The sequence below is a fragment of the Stigmatopora argus genome, chromosome 15, assembly GCF_051989625.1.
Source record: "Stigmatopora argus isolate UIUO_Sarg chromosome 15, RoL_Sarg_1.0, whole genome shotgun sequence".
In the NCBI taxonomy this organism is placed as follows: domain Eukaryota; kingdom Metazoa; phylum Chordata; class Actinopteri; order Syngnathiformes; family Syngnathidae; genus Stigmatopora; species Stigmatopora argus.
In genome coordinates this window covers 13,535,906-13,557,740 of record NC_135401.1, presented here as the reverse complement: position 1 = coordinate 13,557,740, position 21,835 = coordinate 13,535,906, and the positions used below count along the sequence as shown (strand labels likewise).

At 40.4% G+C, this 21,835-nt stretch overlaps 1 protein-coding gene across 4 annotated transcripts in view; it reads right to left on the bottom strand.

The window, feature by feature from the left end:
- Positions 1–21,429, bottom strand: part of prkd1 (protein kinase D1) — a 33,995-nt gene extending 12,566 nt beyond the window's left edge. For all 4 annotated transcript variants that reach the window (XM_077621342.1, XM_077621345.1, XM_077621346.1 and 1 more), the window contains exons 1-13: positions 21,012–21,429; positions 17,157–17,295; positions 14,435–14,566; positions 14,171–14,346; positions 14,069–14,092; positions 13,207–13,405; positions 13,048–13,125; positions 9,430–9,637; positions 9,246–9,369; positions 7,913–7,990; positions 7,663–7,827; positions 6,993–7,104; positions 1,037–1,089 (exon numbers count right to left, since the gene is read on the bottom strand). In XM_077621342.1, coding sequence (XP_077477468.1) covers positions 1,037–1,089; positions 6,993–7,104; positions 7,663–7,827; positions 7,913–7,990; positions 9,246–9,369; positions 9,430–9,637; positions 13,048–13,125; positions 13,207–13,405; positions 14,069–14,092; positions 14,171–14,346; positions 14,435–14,566; positions 17,157–17,295; positions 21,012–21,227 — 1,704 coding nt within the window. In that variant the 5' untranslated portion in view covers positions 21,228–21,429. The remainder of the gene's footprint in view (positions 1–1,036; positions 1,090–6,992; positions 7,105–7,662; positions 7,828–7,912; positions 7,991–9,245; positions 9,370–9,429; positions 9,638–13,047; positions 13,126–13,206; positions 13,406–14,068; positions 14,093–14,170; positions 14,347–14,434; positions 14,567–17,156; positions 17,296–21,011) is intronic.
- Positions 21,430–21,835: the final 406 nt, after the last annotated feature.

The window sequence follows — 21,835 nt, the reverse complement described above, 5'->3', positions numbered from 1 at the left end:
GGTATTTTAGACAAAAATAGATAGCTAATAAGTAAGTTAATAAATAAAGTCGTGATTTTGTGCAGATGCTGTGAAATTCTTGTGTAAATGGGATATGCATGTTTATGAGGCTTTTGTGTATATGTTTTGTGCACTTTTTATTGACATTGACTGGATTTTGTGTATATTTTTGTTTTATGTCGATAATATGTCAAACTTATGTGGTTTTTGTGAGCATTCTGTCTTAATTTTAGGCTTTGTATGTGTGTTTTCATTTGACTGTTGTGTCGACATTGTGTTGAGTTCTGTGTGCCTTCAGTATTTATGTTGTCTGCCCATAGATTTTATGTAGTTATTGTGTAGACACTGTGTGCATATTTCATACCTGTCAACCTCTGCCGATAACTGCCCTTATAAATGATTATGATTCCCCTTACAAACCCCAAAAAAACCTTACAAACACCGTACGACTTGTACGGTGTTTGTAAGGTTTTTTTGGGGGTTGTAAGGGGAATCATAATCATTTATAAGGGCAGTTATCGGCAGAGGTTGACAGGTATGATATTTATGTGTATATATTGTGTGGATCGTGTAGATTTTGTGTATATGCTTCCATGGAGAGGTTTGGTGGAAGTTTTATTTCCAACTTTGTTGATTTGTTATTCTCGAATGTTTTGTGGATTTTCTGTGTATGTCTTGGGCATGAAATATTTCCAGCTGTGAGGTCGCATCATCTGGTGCGTGTGTGTGCGCTGACAGGCTAATATAACACCTACATCAGGAGCGCACAAAGAAGAAAATATTACTGGCTGCTCGCAGCCTAATTACCACGCGTCGCCATAGCGACACTCGCTCAGCCTCACTGAGTAATCACAATCATCTCCTGCCGAGGTGGCGCACGGACTGGCCCGACACTCACCTTGGGGTTGGTACAAGCGCCACTTTGTCAAGTTGAGCACTTTGGGCATTCATTTTAGAAGAACACTGGGTTCATAGCCAGTCTGTGTGTGCATGCGTGTGTGCGTGTGTGTGTGTTTAGGTGCTTGCTAGTTCTCACCACGTTCTCCTGGATGTGACTGTTGGAGACAGAAATACTGATGGAGATTTCCTCTGCACAAACACAAAGAGAAAAACTGAATTTGACATTTTTCTTCACTGTAAACAGCCACTGGAAAAATTCAAAATATGGCTTCCATTGATAGAGAGAGTAAAAGAAACAAATTGAAATGCGCCTCTCATTCTCCTTCATGGAAGAGAAACGACAGGTTCATTTATGACTTCAGTCTATCACGGTGTATTAAATATCTAAATAAAAAATGTTCATAAAAATGTGAAAATTCTCGCTGAAACTCGCAAGCGGAAGACAGGGGACCGCCACTTAACTCAGCGTTGAAGAAGAACAATGGCGATGAAAAGGAAAAATTCCACCATAAAAGAAGGATGAAGCACAGAATAATATAAAAGGTTTGGATTTCGGATCACCTTTGAAAAAAACTCGTAAGCATCCTGTGCCATCAAAGAGATCCAATTAGTCCAAGAAAAAACGAAAGATGTGACAGAAAAAGTGAAGTTGTTAGATATGCTAAAGACGGGCAATAAGTATGCCCATGTACCATGCATTACGACATGAATGAATCTACCATACATTATATCAAGAAAGAAGAAGCGAACATTTGGAAAATGACAACAATATCCTTTTCCAAGGACCCCAAGCGAGGGGTAACCACAAGGAATAAAAACATCATTAAGATGGAGAATGTTGAATCTAAATTTATGAAAATAAAGACGCCTGTCAAAAGGGAGTTATGTAATTTCTATTTCATATTATATTTTCTTTTAAAGTAAGGTAATGTAGTTACTTTCAAAATTTAATAATGAAAAAAGTACTTTATTTATTGCCCTGCGATTGGCTGGCCACCAATTCAGGGTGTCCCCTGCCTGGTGCCCGCAGTTAGCTGGGATTTGTTCCAGCAGCCCCCGCGACCCTTGTGAGGATAAGCGGTTCAGAAATTGAATCAATTAATAATTTATTTACTTATTCACAAAAGTTTCACATTTCAAACTTGAAAGAAAAAAAACATGTGATAGTTATCCTGCTATTTATCCATATTGACTGATTCTTTTTTCAGTTTTTTCTTATCACAATAACAATTTTTGTCATATTGCCCAGGCGTAATATATTCCCTACAACTGACTTGTGAGGAGTATACGGTTTAGCCCATCTTTTGCTCGAAAACAGCTGGGATAGCTACCTTAATGAGGAAAAGCAGTGTTGAAAATGAATGAATGGCTGCATAAATATACACTGTTCAGAAAATTTAAAGGAACACATTTTCATTGGGCCTGGTATGAAATCAATTAAACCTTTCTTATAACTTTCTGGTTGGTTAAGCAGCTGAGGGCACCGTTTATTACTATCAACTATATTGGCGTTCATTGAATTAACAACAAGGTGCACTTCAGTGTAGAAAACCCTCAAAACAGGCCTGTTTCTTTATCTTTTTTGGATTGGATTGGATTGGATTTGGATGGTTTTCCACTCGTGCTGGTTTGGGCTTGAATAATTATCTCTACTGACAAAATGAGGCGATTCATTAACCCTGCAGAAGTTGCTCAGGTTGTCCAACTTCTCACGAATGGCACATCCATGCGTGCTGCAGCAAGAAGGTTTAACGTGTCTTCCAGCAAAATCTTCAAAGCATGGAAGGGATTTCAACAGATTGGTGGCTATTCTCGGAGAGCTATAAAAGGTCCTCAACCCATCAGCAGGACTGATACCTTCTCCATTGTGAAAAGGCAGAACAGGCTAAGCACTACTCGTGCCCTACTGAATGACCTCCAGAAGACCACTGCTGTGAATGTCTCTACCTAAATCAGGAAGTCAGAATCCCTGGCCAGCAGTATATAGCTTGACTTGCAGTTGGTCAAGAACACCAGAATTGCCAAGTCCGCCACTAGTGCCCTTTACTTTGAGCAGACGAGAGCAAGTTCATCATGAGCACCTGTGATCGATATGAAAGAGTCTGGAAAAGACAAGGAGAACGTCATGCTCTCTGTAAGGTCGATCAAAATGACAGGTTTAGTGGTGGGTCGGTGATGGTGTGGGGATGTATATCCATGGAGGGACGCACAGACCTATACTGCCTGGGAAATGGTGGTCTGACCGCAATAAGGTATCAAGATGAAATCCTTGACCCATTCTCAGACCCTACATTGCTGCAGTTGGTCCTGGTTTCCTCCCAATGCGCGACAATGCCTGGCCTCATGTGGTAAGAGGAGGATGAAGGAATTGAAACAATTGCCTTCACGATCCTCTGACTCAAAACCAATAGAATATCTCATCTCATCTCATTTTCTGAACTGCTTTATTCTCATTAGGGTTGCGGGATTGCTGGAGCCAATCCCAGCTGTCTCCGGGCCAGAGGCGGGGGACACCCTGAATCGGTGACCAGCCGATCGCTGGGCACAAGGAGACGGACAACCATGCACACTCACCCATACCTAGGGGCAATCTTAAAGTGTCCAATCAGCCTAGCATGCATGTTTTTTTGAGAATGTGGGAGGAAACCGAAGTACCCGGAGGAAACCCACGCAGGGGAGAACATGCAAACTCCACACAGGTGGGCCGACCTGTACTTGAACCCAGGACCCCGGAGCTGTGAGGCCAACGCGCTAACCACACGCTCCACCGGGCCACCCAATAGAATATTTGTGGGATATTATATCAGGTCCATTAGGCACCAATAGGTTCCTCCTCAGATTTTACAACAGCTCACTGATGCCCTCACACAGATTTGGGGGTAAATACCATAAAACACCATCCGTCTTCTCTTCGGGAGCATGCCGCAATGTTGTCAAGCATGCATACAAGGTTGTGGCTGCCAGATAAGATACTGAAAACCATTTTGAGTTGCCAAAATTAAGTTTAAGAAGAAAAAAAAGGAATAGCCTGCTTTAGCTTCATTCCACTCTGATTTTTGGGTGTCTACACAATTGAGCTGAAATTTTTATTTCCATTGAAAGACGTGACCATCCTTTTGTTTGTAGGACATTGTCCTGTTTCTTCAAAAAATTCTTCAATTTTTTTTAGCAGTGTATATAGTATTTTTAATTCTAAATCATAATTGCTTAAATACTTTACAAATAAATGAAGCTAAAATTTAGTGAAATGTTAATAGACCAAAATTAATATTATTTAAACTGGTCATGTTCCTGAATAATACCTGAAAAATAATTGTATTTTACAGTATTCACATGAGTGCCCTTTGAATGGTTAAATTGGCACTCCCCAACTTACTTAATTTGATTTACTTTAGCAGTTAATTGGCTGCACTTCTTAGCACTAGAAGTCAAATAAATTCTGACTGGAATGTCTGGAAGGAACCATTTAATGGTGCTGAATTATGATAATTCACTGTTCAAATAAAGCACAGAATAATATCACTCGCCACACAAAAAACCTCCAATATTTTTCTTCCGTCCTCTCAGGTTATGTTATATGGGGAGAGAAGCCTGAAATAGACATGAGTCACAACCACTTTGATGTCATTTAAGTCTGAAATATCTATGATCACTGGCGTGGGAGTCGGCACCCACAGACCACCAGCTGGTATTGAGAGAAGACCAGCAACCACTGCTGGATTTAAAACGGTGATTCGAATTTGTAATTTGCAAACTGACTTCACCTTTCAATAACCTACGACATGGCGTTTTAAAATGTTACTGTTAAAAGATCCAGAATTTGATGCGGTGGTTCTTCCACTTGACATTGGGGTATTGTAAGTTTGGGTTCGATTCCCACTCAATGGCACGTGATTGTGAGTGTGAGTAAATGTCTGTTTCATTGTGCCCTCGCCTAAATACAAAGCACGAGGGCCAGGGATGGCTTCCCGGCCGTATTTCTAAAGCATTTCTGGTGCATGTATATTCCACTGCTTTTCAGATTCGTAATTCGTAACAGAAATTAAAGCCAATGGTCGCATACGGCTTCACTAAACGCAGCAGGAATTAAAGGCCCTATAACCTGAATTTTTACACACCAATTAAAAAGATAGAATCTTCTCAAATTCAAAAAATAAAGAACAGCATTCACATGGAAGTATTAAAATTGTCCCCAAGAAATCATTTATGTAATGTTGCCGTCAGCTTTCTTAAAAAAACATTGACGTCACGAGAGTGAGGGAGCCAGAAGAGGGTTTTCAGTAAGTAGACAGGTTCTTATTGGTTTCATCATGGAATATAAAAATGAAAGCAGTTCCTGAAAATATGAGATTACAAGTATATGGTCAAACCGCACCATGACTCGAAAAAGGAGAGACACAATGCCAGAACCTATGCAACTTGGGCTCAATTCCCCTACTGCATGGTAAATACAGTGGTAACTCTATTTACAAAATGCATTTGTTCCAGAAGGTGGCCCAGTGGCCTGAGTGGATAGCACGTTGGCCTCACAGCTCTGGGGTCCTGGGTTCAAATCCAGGTTCAAATCCAGGTTCAAGTCCAGGTTCAAGTCCAGGTTCGGTCCACCTGTGTGGAGTTTGCATGTTCTCCCCTGAGGATGAGGATGAGGACGACGATGATAATGAAGATGAGAAGGATGATGACGATGAGGATGACGATGAGGATGACGATGAGGATGACGATGAGGATGACGATGAGGATGACGATGAGGATGACGATGAGGATGACGATGAGGATGACGATGATGATGACGACGATGACCCAGACGGCGCCATTGAAAGCAAAGTAAGAAAAATGTCTGTGTCTCTCCTTTTGAGAGTTATGGGGGCCGTGTTACGGTGTGGATTGAACTTGTACGAGACAATCTCAGGTTTTCGGGACCATTATATGGGGCCTTTATGACCATCACAAGGGCCAGATCGCGACCAAGTCATAGCAGAGCGACAAAGCCATAGACGACCAGAAAGGCATCAACGCTACCAAGGGACAGGAGAACAATGAAGCCTTCGATGACCACCCCAATGGCTACAATGTCACCAAGGGTCAGCATCCTAAAGCATTCCAGGACTATAAACAGTATAAACACAAATAACTCCAAGGGACAGAATAGTTTTAATCTCAATCTGACTGAAGATTCGACTGACTAACAGAATGAGAAGGGGAATCCTAGGCTAAAGTTGGGCTAACCCAGAAGTCGTTGTGTGCAATTGCCAAAAAAAAAAAGAAAGAAAGAAAGATAAACTAGGCAACACTGAAGAAAGAGACTATATAAGATTGCTCATCAGGTGGTGCTCATTTAGCGTGTGCGGTCGTTTGGTCGCCGGTCTTTTGGTCGCGGTCTTTTGGTCGCCGGACTTTTGGTCGCGGTCTTTTGGTCGCCCGTTGTTTGGGTCCGGGCGACCAAAAGTCCGGCGACAAAACAAGGTAAAACAACACGGTCTACGCATCAATAAAAGCCAACAATGGCCATGAGCAGTTTCACTGAGCGGACCTGTGAGTGTATAAGAGTTTGTACATGAGTTGTCCCCTTAGGAAGGGACGTCAGTCAGGGTCTTAACAAGTTCTCCAACAAAACACAATAAAAGTATGGGAAATTTAGAGCTTTTCTTTAGCCTAATAATAGTATGACTAAATAATAATTCACAGTTTGTATTTAGGGAATTTGAGCAACGATTTAAATGGTAATTATCAATAACCTTCCAGGCGACCAAAAGACCGGCTACCAAAAGACCGGCGACCAAACGACCGAGTAACCTCATTTAGACGTCGTACCATTTAAACCAGAGTAACACACAACTTCACGTGTTGTTGACGCATCACACATTTGTAATGAATAATGTGTATTGTAGATTCTTTGAGCAGATTTGGAAAAATTGCATTTTAGTTAACAATTCATTCATTTTCCAAACCGCTTATCCTCACAAGTGTCGCGGGGGTGCCTATTCCAGCTAACAATGGGCACAAGGCCGGGGACGCCCTGAATTGGTGGTCAGCCAAATAGTTATTAATAAAGGGGGGAAAATAATTTGTAATTTTAATGTCAGAGTACTCACTGTGCCCGTCGCCACGACAACTATGAGAAATTCCCATGGAGACTGCAGGCATGAGAGCGTGCTGTATAGCCATCTCCCACATACGGGCCACATCCTGACCCGCACCGCTCACCTGGTAGGAAAAAAAAATCTCATCAAACAATACAAAGTTTGCAATTATGTTTAAAAACAGCCGTTTTAGGGCCATTTTCAACATTTCTTGTGGTCCTGTTAAAGCTGCAACCTCCAATGTCTGTTTTACTTGGCAACATGTACACCCCAAAAAAGGCTCAAGATGTCATGCCTGAAAAGACAAAGGAGGAGGTTTGTTTGAGTCAGTTTCCTTTAAAGGAGGCTCAGAATTTTGGGAAAAATCTGCCAAAGAAGCAAATTTAATGTAGCAAAATGAAATGTGGGGAACACGTCTATTATAATACTAGATCAATTAGTAGACCCAGAAGAAGAAGAAAAAGAATTTATGCCCCAAAAAGACAATGGAAGTCAGACATTTTGACCTTTAGGAGCCATTCATGAATCAATTCATGTCAGCTTTTTCCAAGGGGTCCTTCAAAGTCAAACAGATTTTGACTGATAACTACCAAATCTTAGCCACATATGCTCAACAATATTATAGCCAGTGAATGCCTTGTACATTAATAGGAGTTGTTTTTGTTTATTTCTTTTGCATCACCAGCACATTATCGCCGTTGCTCTCAGACCCCTGCAGCTCTTCGCCCACATAGTAAACCAAAGAACTTGTGGTGGCAATCTCAAAGCAGTGTGCGTTGGCGCCGTCTGGGAGAAGCGAGAAATTCCGAGCGACCTCTAATGACAATATCTCTGACAGCGGAATCTCCTGAATGACACACACGGGACAACATTTTCTTGCTTATTAATATGCATACAGTTTGCATGACTATTTTCTTTAGCTTTGACATTACCTTATAATATTTACTCCCGGTGTCGTTCTGGTACAACGTAAGGCACTTACTATCCAGGCGCCAATAATGTCTCTTTCTCTGAAACATACATGTGTCACATCATTAATTTTAATGAATAAAAAAAATATTTTTCATTATTTTACTCTATGGCTATCCAATTTGGCTTCAATCATTGGCTGTTATTGACGCCGATTGACATCCAGTCCTTTTTGACTGGAAGACTGTAGAAAGGCTGGCAGCCATGAGTCTATGGTCCTCAATCAGAAAAAGATTGTCTTCCGCAATGACAGCCAATGAGTTCATTTTACAAAGTCGTGCTTTGGCATCATCTTGTGGCATATTCCTGCTGAAGAACCACATTGAAGTGAATTTGGGCGCTTTGTTTTGATAATGCAGCCCAGTGTACGAGTGGTTAGTGCGTCGGCCTCACAGAAGGCCCTCACTGTGTGGAGTTTGAATGTTCTCGCAGCGCTTGAAGACATCTCACTGGTTCAATTAACGGCACTGGATTGGTTAAAATAAAGACCAGCAACCACTGCGTCCCTTTGCGGAATCAGATTGACACTCCTGACTTAAACAAAGGTAGGGCTAAGGTGTCGAGTAACTATGTTGAAGTGTATTGAGGAGTGTAATTTCTACATAAATTGCTTTCTCTCTGTTACAATGACTTACAAGCTTCATTTGAGAAATATACTTTTATTTTGTTTAATCATGTATTATATTGATAAAATATTAAAATAGTATTATTAATAAAAAAGAAGTGGTTATAGTTGGCAAGGGAGTTCCCCAAAGTGATTTAAAGAGCTTCATTTTGACAAAAGAGTGGTTAGCGCGTCAGCCTCACAGCTATGGGGTCCTGGGTTCAAATCCAGGTCACGTCCACCTGTGTAGAGTTTGCATGTTCTTCCCGGGCCTAGGTGGGTTTCCTCTGGGTACTCCGGTTTCCTCCCACATTCCAAAAACATGCATGGTAGGCTGATTGAACACTCTAAATTGCCCCTACGTATGGGTGTGAGTGTGCATGGTGGTCCGTCGATTCAGGCCTGGAGTCAGCTGGGATAGGCTCCAGCACCCCCTACGACCCTAATGAAGGATAAAGCTCAGTTCAGAAAATGAGAGGAGATGAGATGAAATTTTGACAAAAATAGGGCTTTGACGTTATCTTATGCCATGATGATGCCCAAAAGCTAGTATATTGAAATGAGTAAGTAAATATCTTTCTGATGAAAGTATCTGTTAAGCACAACACTTTTGTATCTTTCTGGCACTGCCGGTCCAAATAGATTGGACATTTATCACCGTCAGTGACAGCCAATGAGTACCAGACGAGTACCAGGGTGTCCTTGCTGGTGTAGTGGACCATCCATCCTTCCTTCATGACGTTGCTGTTTTTCCTCTTGGTGTGTTTGACTGACTGCACCACTCTCATCAATGGGATGTTGTTACTGGTCGATGGGCTGTGAAGGGTCGGGACAAACCTCTGATTGACACACAAAGCTATCATGAAAGGCAGCTACCTGATGGCCCTGTTGGAGTCATCCCCATCTTGGTCTTGCACGTCTCCAAGATCTGTGGACCCCGCCTCTGCAGCCACGGCAACGGTCATGTCATCTGTTGTCATGGCGATGTCATCTGTGTCATCGATCAGCCCACCGCCCCTCTCTTGGCCGTCAAAGCAAACGTCCGCCATGATGCCGTCGGATTCGGCCCCTGGACTTAGCAGCTCTGTGGGTTCAAGCGTTGGTGAGAGTACATAATAAAATGAAAATACTTAACTAAATGGCTCATCAAAGTTTATTTATTCATCATAATTTCACGCCTGTAGAGCGCACTAGTATTAAATTTGCTCTAAAATGGATTTTGCGCACGATCAGTTGGTGCGCCTTGAGTATACACAAAATTCAAAATTCTGTATTCAAAATTATATTTTGTCTATGAATACTCATTAAATAATTCCTAATTGACTGTCAGCTTCGTTTCATTGCTTTTCCCCTGGTTGCGCTGCTTCCAGATGTGTGTTTTCATATTCAAGCATTTAACCAACCAATTATTTGCAACCAATTATTTGTTGCCAGGGTTGGAAAGCTACGTGTATGCCCTCACAATCAGTTCTGCAGGCCCTGCAGAATGAAATAGGCATCAATAAAACTGTTGATTTAACCAATCAGATTTCGAGTTGGCGACACCAAGGCCTTCTCGCAGACGTACGGATACGTCATCGCTTTCACAAACTATTATTGGCTAGTGATAGAGTGGACTAGCCAGAGCTATCAAACTGTATCTGGAGTGAGCTGCACAAGCAAATATATTGTTGTGTTGATTTAATAGCGGGTTTGTCAACCCACAATGGCTGAAGGAGGAGAAGAAATTGATTTGCTTGCAGATTTACTCTCAAAGCCATTTTCAAGACGGGCGAAGGTCGGACAACTAGCTAGCAAGCCTGTCACAACTGGGAACGGACATTTTCAGCCCTAATTCGAATAAAAACTTATGCCAGAAATACGACAGGACAGGCTTGACTTTCAGCATTAGTAGCTTCGATGGCGATAGAAAAGGAGGAAAGAAAGGAGGATGGGTTTTGTGTACAAATAAAAAGGATTTTGGTGAGTAAAATGTGGGTATATTCCTAAATAATATTTCAATTGTATGAGGTTATTATTGATGCTTTTTTATGTGTCGCAGCTGTAGCTGGTTTATAGCCACAAAATAATTATTGAGGGTTAGATTAATTCAGACATAGCACTGAAGGTGTCGGTTTGAAATGCACAGCCCGCCACTGATCAAAAGATCTCTGACCAGTGACCAGGCAGTTGGCTTCCATGTGCTCGTAGCGCTTTAATCCGTCAAAAATACTCTCAATAGGCAAATAAACAACACCATATAGCTATGTAGAGGAAAGGCCTGACATGAAGACAACAGGATGCAGGTGTGAAACCTTGGAAGATGGATTCAAGTCATGGATAGAACACAAAAGAGGCAACATTGCGACCGGCTTGAGTGCGATGGATGTCGGATGGCAAATATAGTTACTTTACAAAGACTGGCAGGCAGCGTTGTACGAGTTATGTGATGATTTGAAATGGATTGTGATTGTCTGGGCTAATCAGTCAACGAGCAAGGAGAGCTTTTGCTTAAGCCGGTCGGCATCACTTTTACGAAAGCCCTCGGTGACACCTCTGACAGTGAGATGGCACCCAGTGTGTTGGACGGTAAACTCTCCCACTTGGCCGAGTTCTATGCGAGATACAGAAAATGAGGACTTTGATGGATTTGCAGATGTTTGAATGCTTCAAATTATATTAACGCGAATACACATTACGTCAGTAAAGCACAATCAAACTCAGTTCTGCTCCTGTTGCCTTTTGAAAACTACGCTAGCATAAATAGTCTTGTACGTTTCATGCTTGCATTACCATATGTTGCACGCATTGACCCAGAGTACTTTGTGTGTGGGTTTAATACAGAAATGGAGACAGCACCCTTTAGGTGGGAAACTCTATTTCAAGAACCTACCCCAAGTTTAATGGACAAATAACAGTTCATTTGTGCAAGGAAACTGGAGTAAAAATAAAAAGTGAACTAAATAAGTATTTTAATAAATGGGAATTGGAATATATTAATAAAAACTAAATTAAATCAAATTTGAAATAAATAAATATTTAAATGTGACTATAAATATAATGTAGACATTGTATAAAGATCATTTCTGAAACTTAAAAAAATGTATTCATTCATTCATTTTCGGAACCACTTTATCCTCACTAGGCGTCAACCTCACAGTTCTGGGGTCCTGGGCTCGGATCTAGGTCAGTCCACCTGTGTGGAGTTTGCATATTCTCCCTGGCTTGTGCAGGTTTTCTCCGGGTACTCCGGTTTCCTCCCACATTCCAATAACATGCATGGTAGTCTGGTTTAATACTCTAAATTGCACCTAGGTATAAGTGGGGCCGTGAATGGTTGTACGTTTCCTCGTGCCCTGCAATTGGCTGGCCACCAATTCAGGGTGTCTCCCGCCCCATGCCCAGTCACCTGGGATAGGCTCCATCACCCCCGGCGAATCTATGTCGCCTTCTGACACCTGCAAGTCAATGATGACTTATGCGCACCGCATGAGTGTGTAGGCGTCAAGTGAGTGAATCTCTTACTAAAGTAGACTTAATGATTTATCATAGCAAAAGCTTGCATCCTGAATGAAAAGAATCCTTTTGTCGGCAGAAGTGTTTACTGAGGGAACGTCTCACTTTTGTAAAATTGCAATATAGTACGGCGGCCCTGTGTCCGAGTTGTTAGCTCACTGTGTGGAGTTAGCATGTTCTCCCCTTGGAATTGTGCGTTTTTTTCCGGGTACTCCGGTTTTCTCCAACATCCCAAAAAACATGCAAGATAGGCTGGCTGGTTGAATACTCTAAATTGCCCTTGGATTTGAGTGTGAGCGTGAATGGTTGTCCGTCTTCTTGTGCCATGCGATTGGCTGGCGCCCATTTCAGGGTGTCCCCGCCTACTGTTCATAGTTGGCTGGGAGAGGCCCCAGCACACCCATGACCAATATTCCCTCAAATTTTTTGTTTGTCTGGGCAGAAAGACAACCTCCCTGAGCAGACTGAGTACCGGTGTGAGCAACATCATCATTGCTCGCTATGGGCACACACCAGTATCACACCTGCCATAAGCAGGTGCATGTCTACTACACATAAATTATTTAGTAATAATAAAATGTAATGATTAATATCTATGAATGGGGCGGCCCGGCTGATGAGTGGTTAGCGCGTCAGCCTCACAGCTACAAAAAATAAATAATAATAATACATTTAAAAAAAATAAAATAAAAAATTGGGGATTTTATTTTGTGCGCTCCATATGATTTGCTGTGCGCAGAGAAGACGAGACTAGTGCACAATTGCGCATGCACGCAGCTTACAGGGAACATTGCCCATGACGTTTTAACTATACAAATCAACAAATAATAAGCAAATAAATGAATGAATGAATCTTCTCTCAACAACCTTAGGCCATGTTATGAGTCAAGTGAGCATTGTTTAAAACTCAGTTATGATGAAATTGTGCCACTCCTGGTTCTCCATACAAATGTACCTGTGTTGGTGTGGGTGTGAGTACGCGTGTTTGTGTGTGCTCACCACCGTTTCTGGAAACTTCTCCCAAGCAGTTGTTTGGAACCTTTGGAGCGCAACGCTTGTGACAATTGAAGCGACAATCTGAACAAGAAGAGAGACAAATTAACATAAGACACGAGACAGAACTCGCTGTCAATGGCAGGAAATGAGCTAGCCACAGACCTTTGCACTGCAAGCCCTGTCTGAAGATGCCCTTTAGGAGTTTCTTGCAGTGCTGGCAGACAGTGGGTCGCGTGTATGAGTGGATGAGAAAGCTGTGGGGCACTTTCACCTTTGATATCAGCAGCTTGTCCAGCTCGATGGGTCGACCCACATATGACTGGCTGCTAAAGCGTCGCTCACGTGTCCGCCACGTGTCCCCCTACGACCACAACGAACATTTCTAGTTAAAAAAAACCTTATTGACAACTTTCATTGAAAGTGGGACGTCTTTCGTAATAGAATCCTCACACATGGAAAAAAAAACATTTTGAACCTTAAAATATGATGAAAACCCTAATTTAAACCAAAACTGTTGTAGGAATTCCAAAGTAGGCTTAAAATGTTCATGAACTCTATTCTGCAAATTTCGCTCAACCAAAACAATAACGCGAAAACTAAGTTAAAAGACCTTACACTTTTTAAAGAAACTTTACCCAGGCCCAAAACACAAATGTGAAACAATAACATGTTATAAAATGCTGACCATGATTTCAAACCTTAATTTGAATGACCGTCATTCAATTGAAAGCTCTCCAATGTAAAGCAATATAATGTTGAAATCCAATTTTCTAATATTCGCTCCTGGAAAAAATCTTTATTTTGACATTTCTATGTATTTTTTTCAACGTGTGCTGCTAGGTGAAACCCTAATTTCAAAGCCATACTATTTACACCACTAATCCAAGCTTAAAAGGCAATTTTGAACCATAAACATTTTTTTAAATCAATATTTGAAACCCAGAGGTTTTTTGAAGCCTTCATTTCGTCTGACTCCAATTTAAAGCCGTAACTCCTATTTGAAATCTTACGTTGCTGTTCTTACCTCCATATTTGGACTGACCGGTGACTGGAAAAGGAACATGAAATAGGTAGTGAGGTTTTGCATATTGAATGAGTTTACAATGATGAGTGTGAAGGTGCTGACCAGCAGGGCCTCATCACCAAAGTGGGGTGGGGGCGAGGGTTCGCCCGAGAGAGGGCGACCCACTGAGTAGCCTGACGCCCCTGTCAGAGAAACACTTGACGGGCGGCGACGCCTCACGCCGCTACAGTTGTTTGGGATCTTGAATGCACAGCGCTTGTGGTAGTTCAACCCGCAGCCTACACATACATATAAACACGCAAACAAACATTTATAACTCATTGGCTGTCACTGAGGGCCAAAGACGTCCAATTCTTTTTAACGTACCTTCACATTTGAGGCCCTGCCGCACAAGCCCCCACAGCATTTCACCGCAATGGTCGCAGAAGGCAGGTGCCCGGTATGAGTGCACGAACAGGCAATGAGGGCGGATCTGGAAGTCTTCAACTGTGGCTGAAGCTGAGCACGCAACAAAATATTCAATGGTCAAGGTAAAGTTGACTGGTGCAGGCAAAACCACCTCTACATCAACACCAGTAAGACAAAGGAAATTTTCGGAGGAATCATCAACAGGCCACTCAGGTGAACATCCAGGTTACAGACATTGAAATCGTGGAGAATTTTAAGTACCTGGGTGTTCACCTCAACAACAAACTAGACTGGTCCACAAACATAGATGCCCTGTATAAAAGGGGCCAGATCCGCCTCTACCTACTGAGGACTCTACGGTCCTTTGGAGTGTGCAGGACACTGCTGAGGACTTTTTACGACACTGTGGTGGCATCTACAGTGTTTTATGCAGTGGTCTGTTGGGGATGCAGGAGCACGGAGAGGGACAGGAACAGGCTGAATAAGATGGTCAGGAGGGACAGCTCTGTTCTGCGCTGTCCTTTGGACTCTGTGGAGAAAGTGGGAGAGCGGAGGATGCTGACCAGGATGATGTCCATCATGGACAGCACCTCCCACCCCCTGCATGAGTCTGTGGAGTCCCTCCGAAGCTCTTTCAGCAATAGACTGCGGCACCCTCATTGCAGGAAGGACCGCTTCCGCAGATCCTTCCTCCCATCAGCTGTCAGGCTCTTTAACAAAAAAATGGCTGAGTGTTAAGACCTACCGTATGCATGCATGTACATCTATGTGTATGTATGTATATATGTGCTTATATATGTATGTGTATGTATGTATATTTATGTGTATTTACACGTATGTGTATATGTATATATATATATATACTTCAGCAAAACGTTTATTTATTTTTGTATTTATTTATTACCTTACTTATTACCTATCTATTTATGTCTAAATTCCAATTTCTGCATCCTCACCCTCTTGCTACTGTGACAACGAAAATTTCCGAATACGGGATGAATAAAGTTATCCAATCCAACCTGTGCAGTAAATCTTCATTTTCATTCTTTACTTCACCTTCATCATACTGCACAGATCTTTCATCATTTTTTTGGGGGGATTAAACTCAAGCGGAGAAGAGCGATTGTGATTAGAGTACTTAAAGTATTTACACATTTATTATAAATAGATAATATTTGTTTAGTATTTACATATGCATCTAATATTTAATATATACACTTCTTCATATTCTAAAGACGCAAAAACATGTATCTATATATATTTTTAAAATTAAAATACATCACTCATGATTATTGAATTTCCACGTGCTTATATCAGTAAAACATGTACCTAATTAACTCAGGTTTGAGCCAAATAATTTTTAAAAAGCACACACAAAAAGAATTAAAAGGTGACGATTATTGGGTCGGCCAGTTTTACAAATGAAATGTCTTCTTTTTTTCTTGGGCAAGTTGGCAAAGCTATCTAGGAGTAGCGTTGAAAGCCATTAGCCCAGACCTGGGCAACTAATTCCACAAAGGGCCGCAGTAGGACTGAACCCGCAGGTAAAATATACCCGTGTTACAATGACATGGTAACCAAAAGAATAAGGCTTTATTTGGTCTACTGAAACTGAACTAGTAAAAATACAGTAATCCCTCGATTTTCCCGTCTTCACTTATCGCAAATTCACTAATTATTATTATTATTTCTTTTTAAAAGTTCATAAAAATGTGAAAATCCATGCTCAAACTCGTAGGCTGGAGCCACTTTTGCTACAAGGACTCAGCATTAAAGAAAAAAAAAGTTATAATAGGAGTGACCATACTTAGCAATTTTTCGATTATCGCGGCCATGTCTGGTCTACATTAACCGTGATATTCAAGGGATTACTCCACGCGGTTTTGATTTCATATAATAAATGTAGAGTCGAGGGTCATGAATGTAAGATATTTGGCATTCAGCAGACCAGATAATAAGGAAACTCAAAAGGCTCCCTATTCTCTCCTTTTTGCTGACGCACAGGGACCCGTGTTATGCTGTTTGAGTCTCCCTTTTGATCTTGTACGGTAAAATCTCATTTTCTTTGGTACTTATTTCCTTCTCTGACCCACTTTCAATTTTGTATTCCAATTTGGCACATTATAAACACAATGAATGTATAAATCTGCATACTCTTTGTCCATTGATTCATACACCCTCTGGTGGATTCTGCCCAGTACATCGACGTTTTTTAAGAATGCTTACCCACAATGTTACATAAATTATTTTCTTTGCACAGTTTTAATAGTTAATCGTATCTGTACGAGTCTTGATAGTTTATATTTGAATACTCAGATGAAAATCTGGCATTTCCTTTGTGTGTAAAAATCTGGAATAGTGGGACTTTAACCATGTGATACATGCATACCATATATATATATATATATATATATATATATATATATATATATATATATATATATATATACATATATATACATATATATATATATATATATGTATATATATATACATATATATATACATATATATATATATATATATTTATATATATATGTATATATATAGTATTGCTTATTATGTCCATATTTTTTCTTACATTTTCAGAAATTTCATTAGTGTAGCTTATGGTCAGGTGAGCTTAATATAGTTCCTCACTTCCAGTAATTAAAAAATTACTTGCTTGATGTAAACCCACCTGAGAGGACGGCTTCCACGAGGTCACCATCTTGGATTTGTGAGGCTGAACGAAGCAGCTGTAAAACGTTGTCAGCTGTCGAGTCGTGGCGGAAAAGAAGGATCTTGTCGTACATCCCATAAAAGCCACATTCAGGAATCTAAAGGATTGAGATATGAATAAGAAAAATGGCATAATGACCAAAAATATAATTTGCCACCTGTGATGAAAATAGAAAATCAGATCTGGGCTAAAAAAACTCTTTTTACATGACAATATTGTAGCTTTGGCATATTACCACCACTTACAACCCTCCAAAGAACGAAACATATCAACAACCTACCTACCGTCATAACGGTTACAACGGTACGGTGGAAACAATATTTAATTGATTATCGCCATGAATCGCACTGAAATATATAATAATCTCCAGTCCAAATAATTTAAGACATTTATTGCCATCGTCCTTTATTTGCAACATTCTGATCTCCTCATACTTGTGATGCTCGTCGCCACGGTAACAGCACTCAGTTGGCATGGCAGTAGCCGCTGCTCAAGGCTTCTTCCTTTTCCACCGTATGCACACACACTCATGTACACACGCACTCTGATATGCATGATGGGTAACTGCACTAAAAGTTGTTACCTCGACCAGACACACACTGTGTGTGAGTGTGTGCGTATAAAAGCCATAATGACATGAGGACACTTCACAAGCGCAATCATCCTCATCATCATCATCATCAGTTGCCGGGCAACAGTAGGAAAAAGCCTCAAATGACACAAATGACTTTATTAAAACTGTCAGTCGCTTGCTGTCTGTGTGTCTCTGTGTAAGTGTGTGTGTGTATTTATATTATAGGTACATATATATATATTTATGTACCCTGATACAACGAATGATATATCAAAATTTTGCAAAGCCACCCGGTTTTGTTTAAAAAAAATCCTTAACGCCTATCATGGATGGTGATTGAGTGCTGCCAGCTGTCCCTGTTAAAGTGGATTGGTCATTTATTGCTGTCAACTACAGCAAATGACTTAAACAATAATTACATGCATCAAATAGTACATATATGATAGTAATAAGGTAAACATAAACCCATCAAAGCTATGTACTATGTCATCAAATATATAAAATGTGGGTGTCTCTACACATTCATGTGTTTTCAAATGGAATGGAGGTCAATTGGCATCAATGGCACTGAAAAAAAACAATTAACTAAATGACTAAATCAAAAAATATGAATTAATCAATGCATTAATTATATTTCCAGCAATATATAAAATACAAGACACAAAATTAAACTAAAATAATAAATAAAATATTAGCCAAACCTGGAATTTTCATCATCTAATTTTTAAAAGGATTATACTCAACTTGCCAAGCAAACTAAAATGTTTCGCTTTATTACCAGTGGTTCAATTGAAAAAAAAAAAAAACTCGTGATGGCAAAAATAAATACTGGCATGTTGCATAACCAAATGCAGCTGTGTAAGCGAATTAGAAAGTGATTCACAGTTGGCAAACATGTGGGAAAAAGTTCTGTTATTTGCCTGATTTGAAGAAGTGATTAGTAGTAAGAACCCCCTTATGGAAACTTGCCATAGTTTGGCTCATTAAAAAAAATACTATTGGCTGCCTTTACATGATGGGATTTGTTTGAAGTTTACACATAATTTTGTTTAAAAAAAAACCTTTGAGACTTTTCACAATGCACATGCGTGTGACGTCATGAAAGTGTTCTCTTCACATTGCGAGTTGCGTATCTTCGGCTAAAAAAATCGTAATTATTATTTTTTTAAATCAAAATTGTGCATCACGTCCTCTAGTGGGAACATAATCGTTGAGCCCGTCATTAAGCACTTTCCAGGCAATAGAGGTTTTGTTAAAACCAACACTCATGCACATTAATACGTTCATTTGTGTAAATGTGTTAAGTGTCGCATGCTGTCTTACAGGTGTTGCGGTCACCTGCTGCTCTCGCTAGCAACATTGCATATGTGCATTTGCGCGTAGCAAGCTTGCTAACAGTTCAGGTGCAAAAGTGCCAACTGAAGTGCGACAATTAAAGTAACTTAATGGACACATCGGTTTGTGTGTCCCTATGCGTTTGTGTAAATAATGTAAGTGTACTCTGTTTTTTGTGCTACACTGCTCTGAGGTTTTATTTCCTGTGTTAAAGTAACAGTAAAAACCTTTGAATTCTTGTTTTTGGGTAAGTGTATGCACATAGTTGTTAATGGGAATGTTTGTGTAAATATGTGGAATATGTGTTTGCTAACAGTTTCTGCAAAGAGTTTATAGACTTCCAACAGAATGTTGGCCAATCTCCGGGTCAGTTACTGTGCTAACATACACAAACACACACACAGACACACACACACACACACACACACACACACACACACACACACACACACACACAGATTCATGCAAGTGTGCACTTTAAAATCAACAAAGAGCTAACAATTTGAAGTAAGCATGATCATATGACCTCATTGGTGTAACTTGTCCCAGCGTTCAAACTTATAACTCTATGGTTAGTGTGGTTAGCCTGCAGCATTACACATGATCACTGCATGACCTCCATTGAAATCCCTCCAATACATGCTCTCACTCAAGCAAACACGTTCACATGTAAACATGGACAGAAGCATTACATTTTGACTTATATTTTTTTGCATTTTTGTTTCTGTGTATGTGTTTTTAGTGTTTTTTGTAATGTCTGTTTTGAAGGAATGGCTGTATGTTTGTTTTATGTGTGTTAGTTGTGTGATTTGGTATGTGCAGTTTGCAAGTGTACTTTCTTTGGTGTAATTTTTGTATTTGTGTGTGTAATACTTATGCATGTGTCTTGGATGTTAGCCTTTGTTTTTTATGTATATTTTATGGGTTTATTTTATTTTGTATACATTTTGTTGATTTGCTTGGGAATGTTTGTTTGTGTATGCTATTTGGTGTTCTTTATTGTGTGTATATTTTTGTTTATGTGGGTTGTGTATGGATGTGCTTGCAAGTGTGTTGTATTGCAGTAATGTAAGTGTCTGTAGAGAGGTGTGGTATATTTTTTTTATCATAAGCATTGATTGGCATTAATTTACTCAATGTTGACTTGATTAGCATTTATAATGTTAATGTGAAACTAAATCCCAAAATTTCCTTAATTTCTTTGCAAGATTAGGTTGTATTTACATAAAAAATAAAATGAAATTACATTAAAATAATGCCTTACTGTCCACAGCGCAATGACTTGGTTACACTCGTCTTGGTGATGCATAGTTTATTAAACCTGGATTTAAATTCCCAACTAATCATTTGACAATATTAATTAATAATCCCCAACTAAATGAATTATTGTTGTTTGAGTGTAAAGTAGGATGGAAAAACTCAGGTGAACTCAATTCCTTCCTGTTTTCATTCTTATTCATTGGTTGAATTCACACTGTGTTAGAGTAATGTGGCAGTAACCCATTCAGTGCCAGGGACGGCAATAGACATCCAATCCATAAGAACTGTAATGATGTTTCATAGACATTGTTGACGATTCCCAACCAATCTGTTTGCACTGTAAAGAAGTTTTTACGCCATACAGGGATCGCATTCTTGATTGCTGCCAGCCTTCCAAGTCTAAAAGATCCCATTAGTTGACAGCGGAAAAACAACCAAAATTGGATAGGGGACTGGGTTAAAGTACATCTGCAAGAGGTAATTACTAAATACTAATATTTAGTGAATTGTTTTTCAGCATTTAGACCGCGATTTTGCTAAATGTGTCTTTCTTCAACTTTTTATTTGAAGTTTGACTTCACATCGTCACCCTCCTCTCTTAGGACTAGTGTTGACTGTGTTGACTGTGATTGTTCCGGTCTTACCTTTTGGTCCACGATGGAGCAGGCCACTTCTCGCACTTGAGCTAGACTCACGTCAGCCGAGTCCAGCAGGACCGGTTCTCGGCTCAGACCGATCTGGATATGGAAGGACAGCACGCCTTCTCCGCCCCCTCCACTTCCTCCTCCTCCTTCTCCTCCTGGTTGCCCCCCGGGGAAGGTGAGTAAACTGGGGGTGCGGATGAGCGGAGGCGCACTCATGTCAGCAAAAAAAGTAAAAAGACCCGCCGCTTCTAAAGGATGCCAAGAAAGGAGAGGAGGAGAAAGAGGAGGGAGGCGCGTCGTGGATGTCAGAAGTTCCCAAAAGGAGCAAAAAGACGAGAGGTGGAAAAGCAGAAAGAAGGAACGAGCGGCACTCCACTGGACTCTGGTGCTACTGTGAAGGGAAAAGGAGGAGGAGGGATGAAGAGGGAGTGGAGGGAGAAGGACACTCTTCCTCCTCTTCTTCATCATCATGATGACGATGGCGATCATGTGACACCTTTGAACACACAAGTTTGCCTTAAAACAGCACAAAGTTGTCCCCGTTGCCATGGAAACGCAACAGCGTGCCCAATGGAGCCACGCGTTCATGTGATCAATTTGGAGAACAATCATAAGACGGAGTGCCGGTTTAGCAATGGGAGCTGTTGCTAGATAAAATGGGTTGTCTTAGACAAAATTATTAATTTAATTATGTTATCATTATTGTAGCATTAGATTTTCATGGTAAATTTGATTGAAAGTCTTTTTAAATGCTGTTTTTTGAGAATCGACATATATATTGATTAATTCATTTTCTGAATCGCTTATCCTAACTAGGGTCGTGG